The sequence below is a fragment of the Balaenoptera ricei genome, chromosome 1, assembly GCF_028023285.1.
Source record: "Balaenoptera ricei isolate mBalRic1 chromosome 1, mBalRic1.hap2, whole genome shotgun sequence".
NCBI lineage: Eukaryota > Metazoa > Chordata > Mammalia > Artiodactyla > Balaenopteridae > Balaenoptera > Balaenoptera ricei.
Window position 1 is genome coordinate 138,524,320 of NC_082639.1, and position 22,312 is coordinate 138,546,631.

General features: G+C 43.2%; 1 protein-coding gene across 1 annotated transcript in view; it reads right to left on the reverse strand.

The window, feature by feature from the left end:
• ASTN1 (astrotactin 1) overlaps window positions 1-22,312 on the reverse strand; it is a 325,861-nt gene that overhangs the window by 76,957 nt on the left and 226,592 nt on the right. Inside the window, exons 12-16 of the mRNA XM_059937103.1 lie at window positions 14,972-15,138; window positions 12,390-12,584; window positions 10,888-11,015; window positions 4,564-4,668; window positions 2,115-2,303 (exon numbers count right to left, since the gene is read on the reverse strand). Coding sequence (XP_059793086.1) covers window positions 2,115-2,303; window positions 4,564-4,668; window positions 10,888-11,015; window positions 12,390-12,584; window positions 14,972-15,138 — 784 coding nt within the window. The remainder of the gene's footprint in view (window positions 1-2,114; window positions 2,304-4,563; window positions 4,669-10,887; window positions 11,016-12,389; window positions 12,585-14,971; window positions 15,139-22,312) is intronic.

Sequence of the window (22,312 nt, forward strand, 5' to 3'; positions counted from 1 at the left end):
GAGTCCCAGCCCTTCAGTCCTGCGATCTTTCCATTTCATTTCACCCCTGATAAACCTCTTTCCTATTCAATCCATAAGCAATTTTAGGTATCTAATCATAGGTACAAAAGCAAAGAACAAAAAACCCCTTTTCATTGGAAAGTTTTTAAAGTTAGAATAGGCAAGAACATATAATTAAAGGACTCAAGTCTAAAAAGGTGTCACTTTCATGCCATGGTAGGTATAGCCCTCTCAGAACACTTGTCACCACTAGTGTATAAATTCCATTCTGGAGTAATCCTCTCCAGAGTGCAGAAAAGCAGAAGAAAATCTTCCTTTGTCTTATGCACTTATAATTCTTAATCAGTAGTGTGCTTCGTGCTTTTGGAATAAAAAGAAATTAGTGCCTAGGGAGAAGAAAAATATTTAAGGGTAAGAGTCACATCCAACAATAAGAGAGATAAACTCTGTGACACAGAGGTAAGATTCAGGAGTCAGCTGGGGGGCAGGTATACGTGGACAATTGCAAGAGATCAAAATAAACATACTAAAATGTTTGAATATCTTTTAATATCAATAACAAGCAAGGGGTGATATACATCATATTTATGAGAACTAAAGCCAACAGTTGGACTGTGACAAAACTAGTTCCTGTGTGTAAGAATGGAGAGGGATAGGGCATAGTGCCAAGGCCATGGACAAATTTCCCTCCTGGGCTTAGTATTTAACCTTAAGGATACTACAGTGCTCAGGATAGACGCAAGAGGTAGAACCAGGAGTTCTGAGGAAGGTCAGACTCGCATCTCCCAGCAGTCCTAGAGTCTGGTAATCCTTGAACCACTGGCAAAGAGAAATAGAGGAGGCTTTAGTCCTTTGGTTCAGTCACTAGGCTCTGGCATGGAAACATAAAAAAGTTTTGCCAGCTGGAACTGGTCTTATCGAAATGTGCTTACATTATACTCCTTCTTGGCAAATTGGAATCAGAACAATTTTAAGATGCTGAAGTTTGAAGGGATACAAGAAGCCTGTGGTTGTGTCTTTGAGCTTAGAGGAATCAGGACCTGGGGGGGAAGCCTGCAGTCCAGGTACAAGCCTCTTGCTTCTTTTGGAAGAAAGCTCCCAGCCAGAAGAGGGGCTCTCAAGCCTCTACTACCTCTTGAGCAAGACAAAAGAGAAATCTGCATGGAGCTCAGAGAACCAACAGCATCTCAGCCACGGGAGCATATTTTCCCCCACTGTAGCACTGATGACAGCAGGGGATCCCTAGTCTCAGAGGGACCCTTGATCATTAAATCTTAGGATGACCTACTTCTTGAGTTTTCACTGTGCTAATTTCATCACTTGCCCTTTAGCAACTCACACATCCATAATTTGAGCTCATCAGAATGCCATGAGGATAAGCTCAGAAGAAGAAATTCCATGAATGGCAATTCTAAACCAGTCTTGGTTGATCAGAACACAAATTTACCAGCCAGTACTCCTCCTACATCAGAAGGTGATTCAAAAGGTTTCAGAAATTCCAATTTCTTATACTTAGTTGGACTGAATACTAACTTGCCATCAAACAGTGGACCAAGATTTATTTGTGAGGCTGTTATCCAGAGCTATACAAACACCTGGGGCAATGGAGATTTCCTCATAGCACAGAGCAGTAGGAAAAATGCTCCTAAACACAGGGCAGGATGGAGTGAGAAGGGGTTTACTATGCAATTACCGGAAGGGGTTGCCAGCCAGTGTAGGTAGGATGGGATTGCCGGAGGCAGGGAGTGGTGGGGGAGACCGCAACGCTCTCCTTTTCTCCCCTACTCCATAAGAACAGTCTAGTATTTTGCCCGTGCTATGGTAACAAGATGCATGGTAGCTGGTAAGGCCTTTAGAAGACTCTCTCTATGATAACCAGCTCAGTGGCCATACAGTTTGGACGCCCTCCTGCATATAAAGTTTTCCCAAATACTCCCATTTTGACATTTGGTTTTAGCAACCAAACCTTGGCAACTTAAAGGGTGGGCAAGAACATCGAGGCAAATCTGAATTAGTCCTTCACCTACAGACTCCCTGTTTTTGGTCCTACGGATGTACCTAGGCAGCCAGGACTTGCACAGGGAGTAGAACTTGCTTATGAGCACGTCACTCACCTTTGCTGATGTCTTCATATTCCAGCCAGAGTCGCCGCTGGACCTGCTTGTTTGGGTACCAGATAGAGCAGGATTCCTCAAAGCCGTAGATAGCTTCCTGGATGTAATGGTTGCCAAACTGGTCCAACAAGGCTACAAAATCCCCACGAGATGTAGCCCCGTCTAGGGAGTGGAGAGCATTGCTGAGGGCTATGGAGAAACATCACCCAAGAAAAAGAGTGAGGACTTACAATATGGGTATCTGGACTCCCAGGCCATCCAGCCTCAATATGCAAGTGCCATGTGGCCCAAAGTGATGTTGGAGAGCTGGCTGGAGCTACCAGATACTTCCAGGTAGCTAAATCAGACATTTCAGTTCCTAAAAGAATATTTCTTCCACCCAGTTAGTTATGTTGTTAACTTCGTGCAAGTTAAGTATAACATTATCAAATCTCCACTACCTCCCTGCTTAAGTCAAAGTTTTTTTTTTTCAAATCACAAGTCATGACATTAAATCAATTTAGTGAGCTCAAATAATAGCATTTAAAAAATGAAAAAGAATAGCACAGTCTAAAATAGAAACGCAAATACCAGCAGAGAACATTTCACTTGGGAAGATGAAGTATGGCTTCATGAACCTTCTGTGGTGTGTACATGGGGACGTGCCTGTGCACAAGGTCGCAGTGTAAAATGTGCTGTAACTGTGGGTAGTGACCAAAAAAGTTTTCAGGATGCTGCCTTCATGCAGAGAAATGGGCAATGGGAAGATAATGGAAGAAGAAAGGTAAGGAAAGCCACTAAAACACTGCTTATATTTATTTAAGAAAATCAAAAGTATAAAGACTTTGAAATGCCAAATGGAGGAAAGAATCTGTTTGCCTGCTCCCCCTCCTCCCCAGACAAATCTCCTTGGATTTGCCTTCCCTGTTTAAGAGAATCATATTTGTCAGAAAGATAACCTATGGCAAATTTTCCAAATCCAATATCTTCTCTACCTGACCAACTCTGTACAGCCTTCTTTTTGACACACCTGTGTCCTACCAGGACAAGGCAGAGCCCGGCCCAGGCTTGAGACCTCAAGTGCAGAGGTCCACATCGTCCGTGATGCCATGTGTGGCTTTTAAAAGCACGTGGCAACAGAGATATGTGATTGTTAACCCCTGATATGCATAGCACCTGTGCTGCGTGCAAACTGAGTATGTGAAAAATAGTGCCGCATTTTTCTAGGATGAAGAGTAACTTAGTTCGTTCCAAGTGTTTTCTGCACCAGCAGAGTTCACTTCAGTAATAGCCACATCCCAATCCCTTCTTGCCAAGAACTCTTTCATGATAGAAAATAAAAAGTTCTGAGTCCCTTTGTGCACTTTGGAGATGTTCTATATCCTTAATGCCTCTTCTTTCTCTAGTATATGTCTCACTTCTCTTCACAACCCTCTATTTATCCCCTACCCTCTATCTCTCTCTAGTTGGCCCTAAGGCTCGGCCTCCCTGTTGCCGACCCTGAGTCCTCTCTCCTTGTCTTGTCACCCTTTGCCAACAATCGCATCTGGCTCTAGTTACCCTTTTATTCAACACAGCAAAGCCAGACTCTGGAGCATAAACTTCAGGTCTGGTACATTCTTTAGGTAGCCCCAGAGGAAGGAGTAGAGTAATATTCTTCTGGTCCATGGGGATGAGGCAGAATAGGGATATAAACCTATGTTAAGGCCACTTTGTAGAAATTTTCTCTTTTGCAAATTGCACAGTGGGATTGCTCAAATGCTAGGAAAAACTTGACTCAAGGCATTTATCACTAAGATTTGAAGAATACTTATACAAGGTGCCTCATTTTTCTGTTTTGGAACAATTTATCCTAAGTTCAGAATTCACTACTCCTTAACTTATTAGATATAAAGATATATATATATCTTTATATATATAAAACATAGATGTAGATGTAGATAAATCTACATCCATCTATCTATCTATCTATCCATCTATCTTGCTTACTTGCTTTTAGGAACCATAGCTGTTTTCTATTTTTCCACTCCCCTTCCTCTTTCTTGCTCTCTTTCCCTTATTTCTTTCATCATATAGAACCTCTAAGGTAGAGTAAAGTATACTCTTTGCATTTGGAAAGTTTTATTCTGTCAATTTATAAAAAGTTTGCTTTTGCATATCCTCTCTACACACTGGGTGACCCCAGGAAATATGATAAAGTAAGTGTTTAAATTTATCTCCAGTGGTTCCTGCCTTGCCCTTTCCATCTCTTCTATTATCCAAGATAAAATTTGCAATTTAATCTATGCTAAGAAAATGATCCGATTCCAGCCATTTGCCCTGAAGGGTGACTCGAGTGACTAGGTTATAGATCTCGTGGAGTGGCTGCATTTTGGATGGCATCTTCAACATTGATAAAAGGCTTGTGCCCTTGGGAAGGAACGCCACACCCCAGGAGCAGGTGGGAGGGATGGCTTGCAGCTGTGCTCACCCTGAGAGACAGTCACTTGTTTGAGTTTGATGTGGTACATCACAGAGCGGACCTTCCAGTGCTGCAGGACGGGGTATCCGGACACCTCGCTGAAGTTCACCATCCCTAGGGACAGAGGAAATGCGCGCTCAGTGCGTGTAGTGGATTCTCAAGTCCCAAGTCTACTGGGTTAGGGGGTGTAACTGTGAGGAAATGAGAGAGCATTTTTGGATGGAGAAAATTTCTGGAATCATAGTAACAACAGCTATCACTTATTGAACCTATACTCTGTGCCAGGCATTTGGCTAAGCACTTTGTATACAGTCATATGATCCTCGTGAACTAGGTGTTATTGTCTGCATCTTATAAATGAGGGAACTGAAGCTTAGAGAGGAGTTTGCATAAGGGCCCTAGGCCACCAGGATAAAGTTCCAGATGTGTCTGAGACCAGGACAGGGTTCGTGACTATTCTACTACAATACTCCCTTAATAAACTCATATGAAACTCTGGGCTTACTGTAACACACAGGTTTTTACTCTCTTTAATAGCTGCAATAATTGACTCAGCTCAAGTTCCTGATAACATCGATTTTTGTGTCCCATTTAACTGATTTGTGTTCCGTATTTAAGTTTTAATTACTCTGAAGCTGATAATGCTTGTTTCGTCTTTACCAGGAGGGACAGTGTCAGCATGACTAAGTTAGTAAGGGGCAGGAATGGGCCCTATACTGAGTGTCATCTATGTGCTAGACACATGATAGGCACTTTATTTGTGGTCCCTATTTTACAGATGGGAAAACTGAGGCTCTGGGAAGCCAAGTTACTTATCCAAGGTCATTCTCAATAAATACATCCTTGTAGCCTCTTAGTGATATTGTAATGAGATGTTCTTGCTTGAACACCTTGGAGAAAGAGTGGCACTCTACTTGAGTTCTAGCCATTACTATAAATATAAAATGCTACAGAAACAAAATAATTAGGCCACAGGAAATAAAAAAATCACCTTGCTAAGTTTAGAGCACCAATTTTGGCTTCATTTCTATGCCTGATGTATGCACATGTGTGCGTATATATGTACATATGCAAATATAATGGCCACATATATGATAAATTTAGATAGATAGTGAGTGTGTGTGTATAAATATAATGGCAATAATACATATGTAGTGAATTATCCTGCCATTTTGACCCATGCTTCCTTCAGGCTAAATCAACTAATTTAGTGCCTCAACTGGATGAAGAGTAGGTAGGATTAATTAGCTGCTTGTCGACTCTCATCAAATTAGCTGAGTAATTGCCAAATTTCCATTTCTGTGTGAATCATATGGGAATAATTATCGGTAGAAAAACAGGAAAAAAGGTCAGAAGAGGTGCTTACTGAATCAATTGCTTAAATTTGATCTCAGGTAATCAAAGATAAGTTACTTAGAACTAAAAGAACGTTTTCAGCAATTTTCCTTTCAAATGCTCTTCTTTTAGGGCATTAAGCTTTGTGACGGCAGTCATACTTCTGCATACCCTGGCTTTTCGCCTTTATGTTAATTGTAAAAGCGTATAAAGGAAATTCTAACTTTACAAGTTTAAGACTCCAGTCACATACCTCCAAGGTACGTTTCATTAGAGTTATAACGTGCATGCTCTGTAAAGCTGTTCTACGTAGTATGCATTCTCTAGCGATGCTAGCTCATCAGCTTGCTGTTATTTCAGAAACTCTATTAATAAAAAGATAGCAAGCCCGATAAATAAAGATTTTTCAGTATATCAGAAAACATTCCCTTTAATGGACTTGTTTCCTAGCAGGAAAAGAAAAGGGCAGGAAATCAGGAGGCGGGAGTTCTAAGGCACCCATGCTGCCCAAGGGGGCAGTTTCTGCCTGCCAATCAACTGGCCTGAGCTTCCTCTCTGGCTACCTGGCCAGGGGACCTTGCGATTCTCAGTTGCTGCATCTGTAAAGTGAGCGGCTTAGCTCAGATGACCCCTTGTTTCCTTTTCAATTCTGTGATTCCAACCAGCTGTGTGACTTGGGGCTAGGCAACTCATTTCCTTCAGTTTTTGTATCTGAAAAGTAGGGATGATAGTATTCATCCTGCCTACTTTACAGGTAGGTTGTCAGGACAAAATAAAGTTACGGGTATAAAAGCACATTGAGAAAAGATAAAACATCATATACATACATGGTTTCCATAATGTTGTCACCCTTCTCCCTACCTCTCTCTCATCACTTCTAATTGTGTGAACTTGACATTTGTTAATTGACGTTTTTGTTATAAATTCCCAGGACTTAGTTCAGGTCAGTAGAGGGAAGGGAAAATAAAAGAAGCACGGGTGTTGGCGGTGGGCAGGAATGACAGTGTCCCACATTCGCCCAGGATGAGCCAAACAACCGAACTCCATTACTTCACTGCTAAACAACAATTCTACTGAGCGCATTTATGCTACACCATAGTCAGGGAAATAGTTATATAACCGTTAATGCTCAGGAAATGTTGTTCTGTGCCCACTTACAGATAATATTTCCATTAGTTAAAAGGAAAGGGATATTTTAAAATATATATTTTCTTGCTGAGTCATAGGATTCTTTCTCCTACGTTGCAAGTGTGCCCTTGCAATGCGGTTAGTTCCAGTTTTTTATTTCATTTTATTATTATTTGTGATACATTTGTGAATGACTTTTTTTCCAAACAAAATATCTCTGTTTTCTCAAGAAAGAACATTATTTTTCCCTACATATGCTTGAAAAAAGAATGACTGAATAGACCTATGTGAAAGAAAAAGAAAGAAAGAAAGAAAGAAAGAGAAAGGAAGGAAGAAAGAAAGAAAAAGAAAGAAGGGAGGAAAGAAGGAAAGCAAGCAGGCAGGCAAGGTAGGAAAGAAAGAAAGAAAACAGAAAGAAGAAGGAAAGAGGAAGGAAAGAGGGAAGGAGGAAACAAGAAAGGGAGGGAGGAAGGGAGGGAAGGAAGAAGGGAGGAAGAAAGAAAGAAAGAAAGTTAGTTTTCTCCTGTTATTTTATTGAAATGTCAAGGGGATGTTTAAGATTTCGTGATATGGCACCCATCAGACCCATGAATGTGACCAGCAGCCTCCTCTTCCTCCTTGATCTGCCTCTGGACTCTTTTTTTTTCTCAGCTGAGAGACTGAAAATACAAATGGATGATGGCCAGACCACATGTAAAAACAGAACTCTGACCCACAATCTGCAGCAACCAGCCCAGCAAACCACCCTATTATCTACAGCAACCAGCCCAAGAAGCTAATCTACCGTCTCTAAGTCAGACTTGTAGGAAGTCAGACCACTATCTCTTCTAGTTCAGGAAGCCAAATAATAACCCCTGTAACAATCAGGCCAAACTCACCAGGACTTGATTAATAACTGACAGCTTCCCTCATTTTTGTTCTTGCTTCCAAGTTAGGTTCCACCAGAGAAAGTCAAATAGGTCTCCTAAACACTTCCCTAAGAACACCTCACTCCTGGTTAGTTGGATCACCTGCCAACAGCTTACATGCCTATCAGGGCATATCTGAAACCCTCCCTTTTTTCCACTCTGAAGCTTTCCTACTTCTCTGCCTGCCTCTCAGTCTCTGCCAAAATGCAAGTGATGGGGGCTGACTCCCTTGCTGTGTGTAAATAACCTTCACCTGTTTTCATTTTGTTGTTCTTCATTTATTTCCACACAACTTATAACACCAAAAAGGCTGGTAAAGCATAAGAGCTCTTAACTGTTTTGGTAAGGAAGGAGGTAAGCAGCAAGATAAAACACGTACATCAGAAATTTTCCAGTACATTCTTTAAGCCAATAATTCTGAAAGATCGAAATAGCTGTTATGTGTAAAAGGATTCTCTAGTTAAATAGATTTGGGAATTGCTGGGCTAAGTAAAGTAAAAGGTATTTCTTTAGTGCAGGACTTCTTGGACTCTGTTCCATGCTCAGGTGCTGCAAATTGCTGAGAGGTAGATGCTACTGTCTTTCCAAATTATTTGAAGATAGAACCTATTTATGAGTGGAGGGCTGGTTTTTCATGAAAAAAAACATGCTTGAAAATGCTGATATAGAAGAATCTGAAGATCACTTTCGCTCTAAAATCTTTTAAGCTTGTAGGTTTATGGGGATTGCGACCTATAATAGCACATAGTGTGGCATGATATGACATTCCATGTATGACTCTCAAGAAAGATATAATTAAAATGTTACCAGAACTAGGAAATAAATATGGAAGAAAAGTGGTCAACCATCTCTTTAACTGATTCTTCTAGTTATTCTGGGCTTTGAAAAAACAAGACTGATTCCTTCTTACATCAAAGGAAATACCTGCTCTTGGACTAACTGGTATCACTTCTTAATCAAAATACATTAAAAAGAAAGGCTGGGTAGAAAACTAGCAGGTCAAGAAAAGTTCTCTCTGTACTTTTAGGGATGTCACTGTCTCAAGACCATGAAAAAGGAAAGGTCCCACCAGGACATCCTTCCACTCCTTTTGCCTCTGATATACCAAATCAGGAGAGGTCCAAGGGCACAGGGAAGAAAGAAGTTTCTCTTGCGGATCTGAACAAAGTTTGGATCTTTTTCTTATTTCCAAAGATGGAGATTCAGACACATGTTTTTTCCTGATGTTTCTCAGATCTGTCCTCCCCAAAAAGCTCAGGTAGCATCCAGCACTACTCTGTGTCTTCCCAGCCTGACAACTGAAAGTATAGCTCCTCACCTCCATGTAAGTTCTAATGCGTGAGAGAGTTGTCCTGGTGACTCTCTAAACAGAAGCCAGGTAGTTTATTGGCAGTGTGGAGCCTGCCCTACTTCTGTGCGCCATCTCACACCTCCTTTACAAGGCATTTTACACACACCCGGAAAGTGTTTCTCAGACAATGACAGGGAAACAAGAAAACTAGATTGCCAAACACTAGAGACGTAGGCTTTCAGGACACACCCAGAGGTGCACTTTAATTTTTTTCAGGTTTGTGTGTGTGTGTGTGTGTGATCTTTTAGAAGGCAGCTTATTTCGATGAGATTTATTTCTGGTCCAGAATATATCTAATTGTTTTCTCTCCTGCTCCCTTTCCTTCTTCTACAAGGAAAACACAGTTTGGTAGTTTGAATGTTCATATTTTCTTTCTTCCTTGGTATATTTATTTATTTAATAAACATACATCTCAGTATGTATCAGGGACTGTTTTTAAAACTTTATGAATATTTATTCCTCATACTAATCCTATAAGAAAGATAATACTATAATATCCATTTTTACAGGTAAAAACCTGAGCCATGGAGAAGGTAAGTAACTTGTCCAAGATCACACAGCCAGTTGAGCTTAGCTGTCAGGATCCAGAGCCTAAGCTAGTGATCACTATGCTATACTAACTCAGATAGACCTACTTCTAATCCCATTCCGGTCTAAACGAAATTTTTGGACATAACTTGATATCTGAAAAAGGCTTACACTCAGTTCAAGCCATTCTTCAGAAAAGGGGAAAATAAAGGGGAGAAGGGTCTAGAATAAGGAAGACATAGAATGAAGAAGGGAGAGGAGTAATGGAGAAATGAACAAAGCTGACAATGGAAGAGCTCATGTCGAGACTCCTAGTAAGTGAAGCTGAGTTCCCGGTTGGCTGCCTCTTAAGGGTCCCTGGAACACTTTGAAATGCCTTCTTTGGTCCAGGAGGTGCTAACTGGGGGTCTTTAGTGGCATAGAAAGGAGAAGCGACCCCTAGTATTCCTGCCTCTCCCAATCAGCCCATACCTTCGTTCCACAGTGAGCCGAGGAGAAGAGTGCCATTGGGCTCAAAGTAACATTGAGTGACAGGTGTTATGATCCCCATCTTATGATGGGGGCCATGAGACCCCAAGAGACTGTATTGTCTAATGTCACACAGCTAGAAAGTAACAGAGCCAGGAGTCAAACCCAGGGTCGTTTGACAACAAAGCTCTATCATTCTCTATTCTCTCACACTGCTCTAGAAGCACTTGCCGGGGAACCAATGACAGATATTTAGGCTCTAAGCGATCCACCTTCTTTCTACCTCTTCTGTGACCTAGTCACTTCCTCTAATCCACTGAGAACTCTGAACTCTTACATATCTATTATTTCATTTGTTTTCAAAGCATCCCAATAAGACTAGCAGGGAAAGGTATTATTATGGCCATTTTGCAGATAATGATGTAATAATATTGGCCGTTTTACTGACAAATAATCCTACTAGTGTTCAGTTTTAGGACTGAGCTTTTATTACATATCAAGAAAATCACTGGCTTTGAAACCAAAATAAGCAAGGTCAAGAGTCTTGAGCTCACAGAATCATAGGGAGCTGCTTGTTTGTTTCTGCCAGTTAAGTAAGGTGTGTGGCACACTCACCAGTCAAGAAGTCTGGGTCCGGGGTTGGTTCTGAGATTTCCTCCAGGCACTGGTTCTCCAGGGGGACAGTGGCCACCACAAGACCATCTGGCAGTTGCTGGTCTAAACCTCGAGCAAAGTTGTTTTGCCTGGAAACAGAGGCCGACTTTCATCTCTGAGTGTTCAAGTGAACCCCACTCTTTGGTGAGCGATCTATGTCTCAACCCACAATGGACCAAAAACTTCCCCTCGCCCTGAACCCCACTCAATGTACATGTCTGAAGCAAGACACAAGTGTGAGAAGCAGGGCAAGGGCTGAGGGAAATGAGAAATAAACCAGCTGAAAAGGTCTACTTACAAGATCGAGAATTTTCTTCCCCCCATCCCACCCCAGTCCCTACTCCCTGATCCCCTCTCCACAAGATCTGGGCAAATGCAGCCACCACAATATTCATTATGACACCTCACTGCTTGCCATTGGCAAACGAGGTCCCAGGCTAAAAGCGGAAATTTTAGTAAAGTCTACTGTCTGTAACAGAAAACAAAACTGATTCCAAAAAATAGCTCGAAAGTTTACTATCAGTTTGCTTGTAAGAGTCCAGACCTAGCTTGCTATCAACTGCTGGTCCATATTATAACACTTTCAACATCATTATCATCATCACCATCATCTCCTGAAACGCACGGATTCTGAGGACAATGTACTCAAATAACCTAAGATAGATTAGGGACAGGGGTCAAATGGAGAATTTCCTAGAAATATTCTAAGTCAGTGGTTTGAAACATTTTGTTCTCAAGACCCCCTTTACACTCTTAAAAGTAATTGAAGGCCCCAAGTAGCTTTTGTTTATGTAGATTATATCTACATTTACCATATTTACCATATTAGAAATTGAAAGAAAAAATTAAAAAATATTTATTGATATATTTTTAGATGACAATAATAAATCCATTAAATATTAACATGTCTTGAAAAATGATGAGATGAGTGGCATTACTTTACATTTTTTGCAAGTTTTTTAAATGTCTGATTTCATAGAAGACAGCTGAATTCTCACCTCTGCATTCAACTTATTGCAATATATTGTTTGGATTGAAGTATATGAAGGAAACCCATCCTCTCTGTAGTTGGAAAAGGCAGGACTTTGAATATCCCCTGAGAGGATCTCAGGGACCCTCAGGGATTCTTGGACCATACTGAGGACCTGTGCTAGATTGACTCATTCACCAAGACTCAGAGGGATGATAGAACCTGAGCATTCTGTGGTGGCTTGCATGGAATATCTTGTAGTCTCTGCCTGGGCAAGGTAAAAATTTATTTAACACTTTACTGTTCAGGGTTCTTGGGTTCTGGAAGGAGGAGTGTGAACCTAGTAAAGACCAGGGGAGAGAAAATAACCTATCCTTTTAGGGTCACATTTACCTGGATCCAAGATACAAGACTTTATGATGACTTTAAGACCCATCAGAGAAGAGATCCATCAACAGCCCTGAATAACCAGTGCTCTGGATGTGGGGTTCACCTGAATGTTCCTTTCAGCACCTGTCCAGCAGCCACTTCCTTGGAATGGTTGTTGTAACCAAAGAACATCTCCCCAAAGAGGGTCTGGTTCATGGGGAGCTCTCTGCTTTCCCCACAGTCACCTCCCTCTGGACAGGTCTCTGTGATGAGTTGGCAAGAGCGTCCATCCACACCAAGCTTGTAATCCTCGATGCACCTAGCATGGTGGAAAGCTCAAGATAAGAAGTTATTCCATCAATGAGCCATGCAGCCGACACAACCCAATAGACTGGAAAAAAATGCCTTGGGAGAATGTTGGATAGCCAAAGATTATGAGTATCCTGATTTGATTTTGTCCCCTATATAACTCAGTTTCTTAGGTCTATAAACCGAGTCTTCTTGCATTATGTGATCATACAGAACCTCTCACCTTTCCTTTGCAGATAAGTGCTTCCAGAGCTCTGCCGTTCTTTCTCCTCTAACAAGTGTAGGATTTCCCAGATAGGTCTGAGTAAGAATCACTGGATATAAGCTTATAAATGAGTTAACACATTTAAATCCAAAATATTCTAGAGTCTTTCTCCAGAACAATCTATATGGCCAGACCCTGCATTTGTTTGGAGGGTAATCAGGCAGCAAAAAGAATGACACTGTGCTTAAGAAATTAATAACCTTCTAACCTGGTCCTGTGACAAGTCGGCTAAGAAATTAAAAAGATTGATCATCTTGCAGCTGTGCTCTGTTTGAATATATCCAAACACAAGATCAACCCATATTAACTCCCCCTTAATTCAGAGTAGCATTCCTGAACTAAAGAGATGTTAGGGCATGTTGTGTGGACACCTCCTTGATATCCTCCCCATTAAGCATGTGCAGTTACTCTAATGGAAGAGCAATACTGATGTTGGTAGATACGGGTCAATAACCCATAAGTCATTAATTGGACTTTATTTGTAGTTATAGTGAGAAGAACATAACTTGTTCGTTCAAGTAAGAACGGCTTTGATAAAGCTGTCATTTTAAAAGCATATTGATGTAATTTGGGTCTCTCCTTAGAAACATACCAAATTTGGAATTTATAGATGTTCATGACATTAAAACACATCATTTATTGCTATCTATAGTAATTGTTGCAATAAGATAAAGACCTCTGTTCTATATAGAGGAACAAATTATCATAGTTTTAAGTGGTGAGAAGCAATATTATCATGGCAATAACACCACCCTTTACTGGGTTACCTTGAATTAGTTGATTGAACTCCACATCTGTAAAAGTGAGAAAAACAGTAGCTGCTTTGTTGGGTTACTGAGAAGATTAAGTGAGATACTGAACTCAAAGAACTTACGCTGTGCCTAGCCTATAGTAGGTGCTCAATAAATGCTGCTATCGTCATTAGCAGAGGTACAAATGAAGCCTATGTTAATGCAACTTTGTTTTCCCCATTCACCATTTACATATCGTGTGAACAGGTGTGAGCAGAGCTCTTTAATTATAAGTGCATGTGATTTGGTCTTTCTAAAGAACCTCAAATCAAGGACTTCTTTTGGAAGGCTATATATAGTGGCTTGGAGAGTGCTAAATGTACATGTGTACCAAATTCTGATGAAATAGGAAAGAAAGTCCAGTTAGGGACCTACTGTATTAGTCCAGGCAACAGACCTGATTTGAGACCCACAAAGGACTTTATGGCACCAGCTTAGGTCTGGGACAAGATAAAGTGGTTCCTTCCTTGAGCCATAACACAGTGTTTCTGGAAAGAATTTTAAATTTGGCTGGTTCCTTCTTAGTCCATCCTGAGCATCTTGACAACTTGCCCTTTCACACTGCCCCATCTCTCCCATTCTCCTTTGTGCTCATGGCCGCACATCCCATCGTAAACTCCTTTGAGAGAGAGGAGACCAGATCTCACATCCTACTGTGTCTCCTATATCTGACACCTAACTAGGCTGTCTGCACAAAGTGGGTGCTCAAATATATGTTTATCAAATAAATTCATTCTATGCTACTTTGGCTAAATTTACCTCATTAATCGAAGTGGGTCAACCATAATGATAACATTATAGAGATTTTAAAATTGAGATCAACCTTCCGTTTATGGAATGGGATTTTACAAGAAACTAAACAGGAAAATTGCCACTTGCAAAGAAAGAAAATAAAATGAAATACAATAAAATAACATTACTCGTCCACTGAATAATCTTCTCATGATTATTCAGCAGGCACTGGCTTTCAGCAACAATCCAGCATGTCTCTTCTTTGATAATTGATTGGTTTCACACAATCTTTCCCAAGCTTTTGGACTGTGGAATCCTTTTGTCACAAAACAATTAACATAGCACCACAAACACAGTTTGGAAATTCTGGTGTAAGCAGGCAATGATTTAGGTAAACCCCTAGGTCAGTTTCCTCATTTTCAGTGGTGACACTAGATTTTCCCTAAGGGTCCTTCCAACTCTGACTTTAAAAATGCTCCTCCTCCAGTCCTGAAGGCTCTTTCCTCAGAGCCTAAGGGCTGGCCTAAAGTGACCAGTCCACCTGGATTTACCTTCCTGAAAGTCCCTCATCCCAATAAGCCGGTTGGCCTCATGAGCAGCTCAACTCACCCGCAGAACATGAGGATGTTGTACACAGCGGGGTCGTCCGGGAAGGGTGCCATCTGCTGCAGACACAGCTGCTCACAGCCACCGTTGAAGCCATCCGAGCAGTCCACCCCGATGTGGCGGTCATAGCAACCAGAGCTGTCCTTCATGGGGCTGAGTCCGGATGGGCACTGGCACAATCAGAAAGCATCCACACAGGTGGGTGAACCCGGGACCTGGGTTCTCTGGGAACCAGAGTGTAACCACTGATGCCTATTTTTAGCATTCACCCTTGAAAACATCAACATTGGTAAGTAATGCACGAGTTTCCCACTATGCTGGACTCCCTGTAAAAGCCAGTGACCTTTTTTGACATCTCGCTTCTTCTCTCTGGGCACAGATCACACACATTTGCATTAAAGCTGATTCCTCCAAGCAGGCTGGAAGGGAGCATTGCAGCAAGACAGGGCCGAGGTGTGCTGGCCTCCCAGTTGGGCCTCAGGCGGGCAGGAGAGTGGAAGTGATGGGCCTGAATTAAAATGCATTAGAAGAGACTCCTTTGGGCTAGGGGAAAGGAGTGCTGCTGTTTGGACTTAGGATTAATAGGACTTTATTTTTGACATCCAAAGCACTTTGTCAACATTGGTACCGGATGGCAGTGTTGGAGAAAGCGGACTGAGCCAGGGCTGCCGGCCAGAAGCAGGAAGTGGACTTTCTCTGTGACCTTGGCCGGAGCCACTCTCTCCTAGTGAGAGTGGCGGTACTCATGACCTTCCCACCTCAAGGATGCCCTGAGGAAGATGCACAGAAAAGGGTACCTGCTACATGAGCACCCACAGGTGCCACACTTGGGTTTGGGCTTTATCCCAGTTCCCTGGACACTCAGTGTAAAACATTTAGCTTTTCTGTACCACCACGTCCTCAATAAACTACCCAAGAATGACAGCAGAGGAGATAATGCAGGAAGAAATAATCAGGCAGGTCCCAGGCAAGATGAAAAGGCTTGGTGAGCAGTAGGAACCCTCACAAGGGATCCACGAGGGGCCAGGCAGTGTCTAATATGCCTGCATCTTACTCACGTAACCCTCACAGCATCCCGTAAGGTAAGCGGGATGGTCATCCTCATTTTACACGTGAAGAAACTGGGGCACAGAAAGCTTAACCTCCCTAACGTCACATGGCTGATCATGGCAGGACCACACCTGAAACCTTGGCAGGCTGCCTATGGAGTCCGTGACTTGGCCGCACCATCACCAGCTCACAGCACAATCAGGCTCTCCCACAACAGTCACTGTTGACTGAACACTTAACTAGTAGCCGGGCGCTATGCTATGTGCTTTAGGTATTTCATCTCACAGCACCCTGTAGTCTCCTCATTTAACAGACCTGGAAACTATTAACATTGCCAATTAACGCACGAACTTCTTACTGCACTGGATTCCATCTAAAAGCCAATGAATATTTTTTGCCATCTTGCTTCTTCTGTCTATGCAAAAGATACTCTATGTTTACATTCCTGCTGATTCTTTCCAACAGGCTGGAAGGGGAAAGATAACTTGCCCAGGGTCCAGCAGCTTATATGGGGCACAGCTGGGGGTCTGTCTAGATCTGACCTGATTTTAGTGACTGCTATACACCTATTGTCAGCTAGCTAAAACACTCCTCCAAAACTAAAACCAAACAACAAAAAAAAAGCCTTTTAAAACTTGGTAGAACCGTGTTAAACACCTCCTCTCCTGCCCTGCTGCCTGGCTGGCTCTTGCTCCTGGTTGCCAAGCACCTTGGCCTAGTAGCCTGGAGCTGTCACAGGTGTGCCTCTGAAAACCCACCTCCCCTCTCTCCATGCTTCCCAACTGAAGATCACAGCAGGATGGGCACTGTTTGCTGACACTAATTCTGCAATTTCCCAAACAAATGGCCCCCTCATGAGCCTGCCAGGCTCCCAGCCTGGTCCATCCCCTTTCTCCCCAGGAAGCCAGCTGGAGTGCTGGAAGGTGACAGCATTTAAGGATGTTTCCAAGGGCTGCCTCATGCTGTACACACCCAGATGTTTCAGATGATGGTGAACGAGCAAATGAGGCAGCTGAGGATTGCACCCCACATTTCTATAGCCCCCTCCACGCACCCACTTTCTTGGCCACCCAGCTGTTAGGCCAGATGTGCGACCAGAAGGGAGCTGGCTTCACCACTGTGAAGCTGCCCAGGCATGGACATGGTGGGTATTGAAACACAGAAGTTTGATTGTAATTAAATGGGCTGCACTGGTTGCCATGAGTTCTTTTTTCCTTCTATAAAGCTTGAGAACAGCCATCAAAGTAGAGACAAAGCCAGTGCTCCTGTTATTCCCACCTCACGTGGTTTCAACCCTGGTACCAGCTAGCTACCTCAGTCACTAGCCAGGACTCCCCATCTTCTCAACCACCTGCTTTCTTTTCAGAATGTCCCATCAAGCGTGATATTTGACAAAGACGTCACCAAATGAAACCTGAGCAGGCTTTGTTCCAGAATCCCCAAACCTGGCACATCCACATCTTGTCTGGCCCTGGTGTCTAGATAACCATCGCTGTGCCAGATTGGACCACCTGATGTTTACACTTTCGTAGGAGATTTGGAAAGAAGACAGCTGCCTTGTCCAAGTTGGATTTCTTTTCTCATAAGTAAAGCTAAAAATAATAATAACAGCTATTGGGAATTAAGCAATTCCATGTGCAGGACAATCTACATAAATTATCTTCAATCTCACAATTAGACTTTCTTCCCCTTATTTTATAAGTGAACAGACTTAGACTCGGAAAGATTAGTAGTAACTTGTTTAAGGTCACAGAGGTGGAAAATGGCAGAATCAGAATTTGGACCTAGTTCTATCTGACCCCAGTGTTCATTTGTGTCCCTTCCACTCTGGCATACTGCTTCTCAAGTGTGAGAAAAGCTGGATTTTTGGAATTGCTAAAGAATAAAGTCAGTGTGTCAACAAAATAAAGCAATCCCATAGATTTGTTGTTTGTTTGTTCAATTGTCGTAGGCAATTCCTTGAGTACATTCTGGAATCAATTATGGATTTCTAGATCCAGCCTAATATTCTCTCTCTCCCCTTCTCTTCACACACACACACACACACACACACACACACACACACACACACACACCGTATTATGGGTGCATATATTTATAGGACAAAACACTGCAAACTGTCCAGAGCAATGACCTTGAAGGCAAGACAAGATCCTCAATCACTAAAAAAGATGCAATTATCTTTACTGCACTGTAACTTACTTGGGCTGCAGTTCAGAGTAAAACATTTTTGAAAGATTTCAAAAAAAGGAAGCTGAAACCAAAAATAGAGTTTTCTTCTTAACTCTTGCTGAACCAGAACTCCCATCCCCAAGGAGTCTAATCAATCAAGTTTCCCACGGTATAAATTTGCTTTTGTTTTTGCCTGAATGTTTCATGTGCTGTTATAGTCACATTTTGAGCTCCTCAAAATCTATATCTAAACACAAAGAAACTATAGGCTCCAAATCATGGCCTCTTCCTAGAAGTATCTGCAGCCAGAGACCAGTTGTCAGGAGAGAAATCCGGCCTCCAGGAGGAGCTTGTATTTTCCTTCTGCAAGTGCTGGCCATTCTCTTCTGCCGGCTTGTGGACAATCCCTCCACTTCTTCCTTAAAAGAGAACTGTTTGCTCAGGATTGAGCACCAAGTTCAGACATTAACCCCTCTTTGCATAGGTTACATTTAGCAGTCCCAGGAAGAAAACTCCATTTATTATGGCAACAACCCTCCCCCATCAAGAAAGTCTAATAAATGAGCTCATATTTCAGTGACCCCTAAAATACACAAGGTTAATCATCTTTCATGTGATGCTCATGGCTTCTTGACTTATCACTGGTCTAAAGCATAATGTGCTAATGAGATTTAAATGATTCTCCCCATTGAATTCCTTTTCTTCACTGTCTTTCCTCTCTGTTTCTACCAATGATTTTTGGTTGATTAATTACTTAGGAGTCTAGTCAAATCTTACTCAGCCTGAGACACACACACCTCAGTTATAGATTATGAGGTGGAGGCTCTGTTGGCAGATGAATATGACTGATGGACACAGGAGTGTATTCAGGGCCCCTGGGAGAAGAGGAACAACTTTCTGCAGCTGAGCCTGCCTTGCCTTACCTGGATGATTCATAAGACATGCAACCATAATTCCTACTCGAAATAGGTTCTTTTTTACAACATGGCAGTCTTATCCTTTTCATAAATAATGATTTCCCCGGCTGTTTGATGGGCTTTCACATGTAAGCCCAAGCCATGCAGGAGCAAGGGGGAAAAGTCTGATGGAATTAAATTTATATTTCAGCTTCCTGCCCCCACTTCTCTGAACGCTTCTGAGGCATAGCCTTCTGTTTACTGTCCTACAGAGAGAACGAGAGATGGTCATCTGTAATGGTCTCCGCACATCTGCGCTCCAGTAGAGGGGAAATGACACATTCTGTGGGAAACCATTGTGGACAGCAAGTGGACAGAAGGGCGGCAGGGTCGCTGGGTAATTCAGTGCTCATTAGAGCATAATGCTCTGGCAAGGAAGGTCATGTGTTCAATACATGAGAAAGCAGGACAGCAGACCTCTCGCCTTCCAAGGCCACAGTCTGCTCACCTAAGGATGTGCAGACACCTCACAAAGCAGAAGGCATTTTGGGGGGTCACCATCAGGATGAGTGTGAAGATAAGGAAGAAGCATTAGAGTATAGGCTTTCCATTTTTATAATTTTTTAAAAATAGTTTTATAGTGTTGGAAATCATTTTCTAATTTCAAATACGGTTTTATATTAAACCGCAATAGGTAGGCTTGGTAAGAATCAAGATGCTCTGGTTAAAGCTGGGAGAGAGGAGACTAGAGTCCTACCCACCAAGGCTGCTCCAGTTCCCACTGCTGTCTCCCACTGATGGCACCAAGGATGTCTGCGACATAATCCCTGGAACCTGTGACAAAAGGGGCTTTGCAGATCATGTTAAGGCTCTTGAGATGAGATGATCCTGGGTTAACCACGTGAGATCAATGTAATCACAAGACTTCTTAAAAGTGAAAGAGGGAGGACAGAAGAGAAGAGAGAGATGTCCTACAAAAGAATGGTCAGGAAAATGCAATGTAGCTGGCTTTAAAGATGGAGGAAGGGGACCATGAGCCCAAAAATGCGGGCAGCCTCTAGAAGCTGGAAAAGACCAGGAACAGAGCCTCTAGAAAGGAATGCAGCCCTGATGACACCTTCATGTTAGCCCAGGGACACGGAATTGGATTCTCACCTATTGAGCTGTAAGATAATAAAATGGCTGTTGTTTTAGGCCATCAAACCTGTGGTAATTTGTTACAGCAGCAATAGGCCACTAACACATGGACTCTGCAGGACCCCCTGGGGCTCCACAGAACAGAGAACGGCACTCCTGTGCTGTGCAGGTGGGGACCACTGCTCCCACCCTGGCACAGTGAGGACAATGGGTAGGAGTAAGACCTGTTGTCCACGGTGGGGGGCGGACCTCTGCTCCAGGAATCATCCAAACGTTCAGCAATCCCGCCGTTGGAGAGTGGTCTGGTTTGGAACCGAGTGACAGGCTGGTACAGGGCTATGCCTTTCACGGGTATTTGTTTCCTGTCCCCAGAGACTACATAAACAACAGGGCAATTAATTGGGTAGCAATTAACCCTGTGGGAGTCCATGCATAACAGAGAGACGTGCCCTGCCTTCCTAGAAAGAAGGAAGGTTGAGCAGCTGATGTGGACCAAGCCCACCTGTCTGGCTTGAACTCAGGAAAATATGCGGTCGAACCTGTCTCTTCCTGCATCTCTGTCCCTTTCCCAGGTTCATTAAGGGCCAGCGTGCTCTGAGTGCCTCCTCTCCTTCTTTCATAGGCATATGCCTTTCCAGGGAAGCCTTTCAGTTCAACACTCAGAGAACTGAATGTCAGGGTTGACGTGGATGGAACGAGGAAGGCAGCCCGATTCTCTCCACACTGCAGGTGCTGCAGCTGATGCCCTTGTCCCTGGTCCTCCTCCAGATGACACGGAACCCCTGGGCTAACACACCAAGGCTGCGGGATGGTACTGATGCCCAGTGGAATCAGATCAGGCTCAACGTCAAGTTTTTCTCAGTAGGGTCACAAGATTATGAGGTGGCCCATCAGCTCTCAAGCCCCAGTCCTCCTGCCTCAGGGATCCCGTGCTTCACAGCCAATAGAAACAGTCAGTTGAATGGGCCTGGCCCCCTTCTCCCTCCAAGAGCCACATGGGCCAGTGACTTCAAAGTCTTATGCTAATGCCAAGTGCTGGTATAATTGGGTGACTTCTGCAGTGGCTCCGATTCGCAAATGCAGCGGCCTTATTGCAAATGCATATTCATCGGAACTATTCCTGCAAGCTCCGTCTCACAGATTAGTCTTAAAAGTACAAAAATACATCAGCACGGCAATATGCCAACTAAAAGGGGCTGGGATCACCAACAGAAGGCAAACCCTGAGGGGCTCAGAGAAAGGGCAGAGAAGTGGGAAGAGATGGGGAATATATCCATGTGCACGTGTGTGAACGTGTGGGCATGCTCAAACTCGTATGAGGGTGGTAGGAGAGGGATGTTTACATGTGTGCACACACAGTGTTTCAGTACTTATAATGACCCACCCGAGAGAGCAGCAAGGAAGGAAAGGTTAAAATCTGGATGAAGAAATGCAGGTTGAATAGTTTTTAAAAAAATGTGTCTCAGCTGGGAGCTCCATTAGACAGTGGAATTGTCTCCTGAGGGAGCCGGTTGGGAAGCTCATTGCTTAAGACATCTGAAAGCAGACTAGCTATAGGGAGGGGAGCACCTGGGACATCGACTTACCTCCCGGCTGCCTTTGGAAGACACGACCTAAAGAGCACTTTTCTTTGTGTTTTCCTGGTAGTCCTCTCTGTTCTGCCTGCCCTTCCTTTTGATGGACCGGCCAGGTCCTCTGCCTCCCTGCCCCTCAGCCCTCTCTCTTTCCATTTTCTTTTCTTTCTCTTCTGTCCCTTCTCAGAGGAATCAGGCTCCTGCCAACTGCTGCCCAATCTGTGAAAGTCTGGGGAGGCCTTTGGGCTGACAGAGTCGCACTCTGGACCCAGGTACGTATCCATCTTTGATGGAGAATAGCTCCCTGGACAGGTGCTCAGAGACAGGGGAGTAGGGGGTGTGAAAGATGGAACTGGCCCCAGCATCCTCACAGCTTGCCCCTGCTCTGGGCCCCTTTACAAGAGCACAGCTGTCAGACTGGGAAGCAAGATGAGGCTCCATATCCCCTCCAGAGCTGGAAGCTCCCAGCTCTGCCCGGAAACCCTGCACAACAACGTGGCTCAGTGAATCACCTC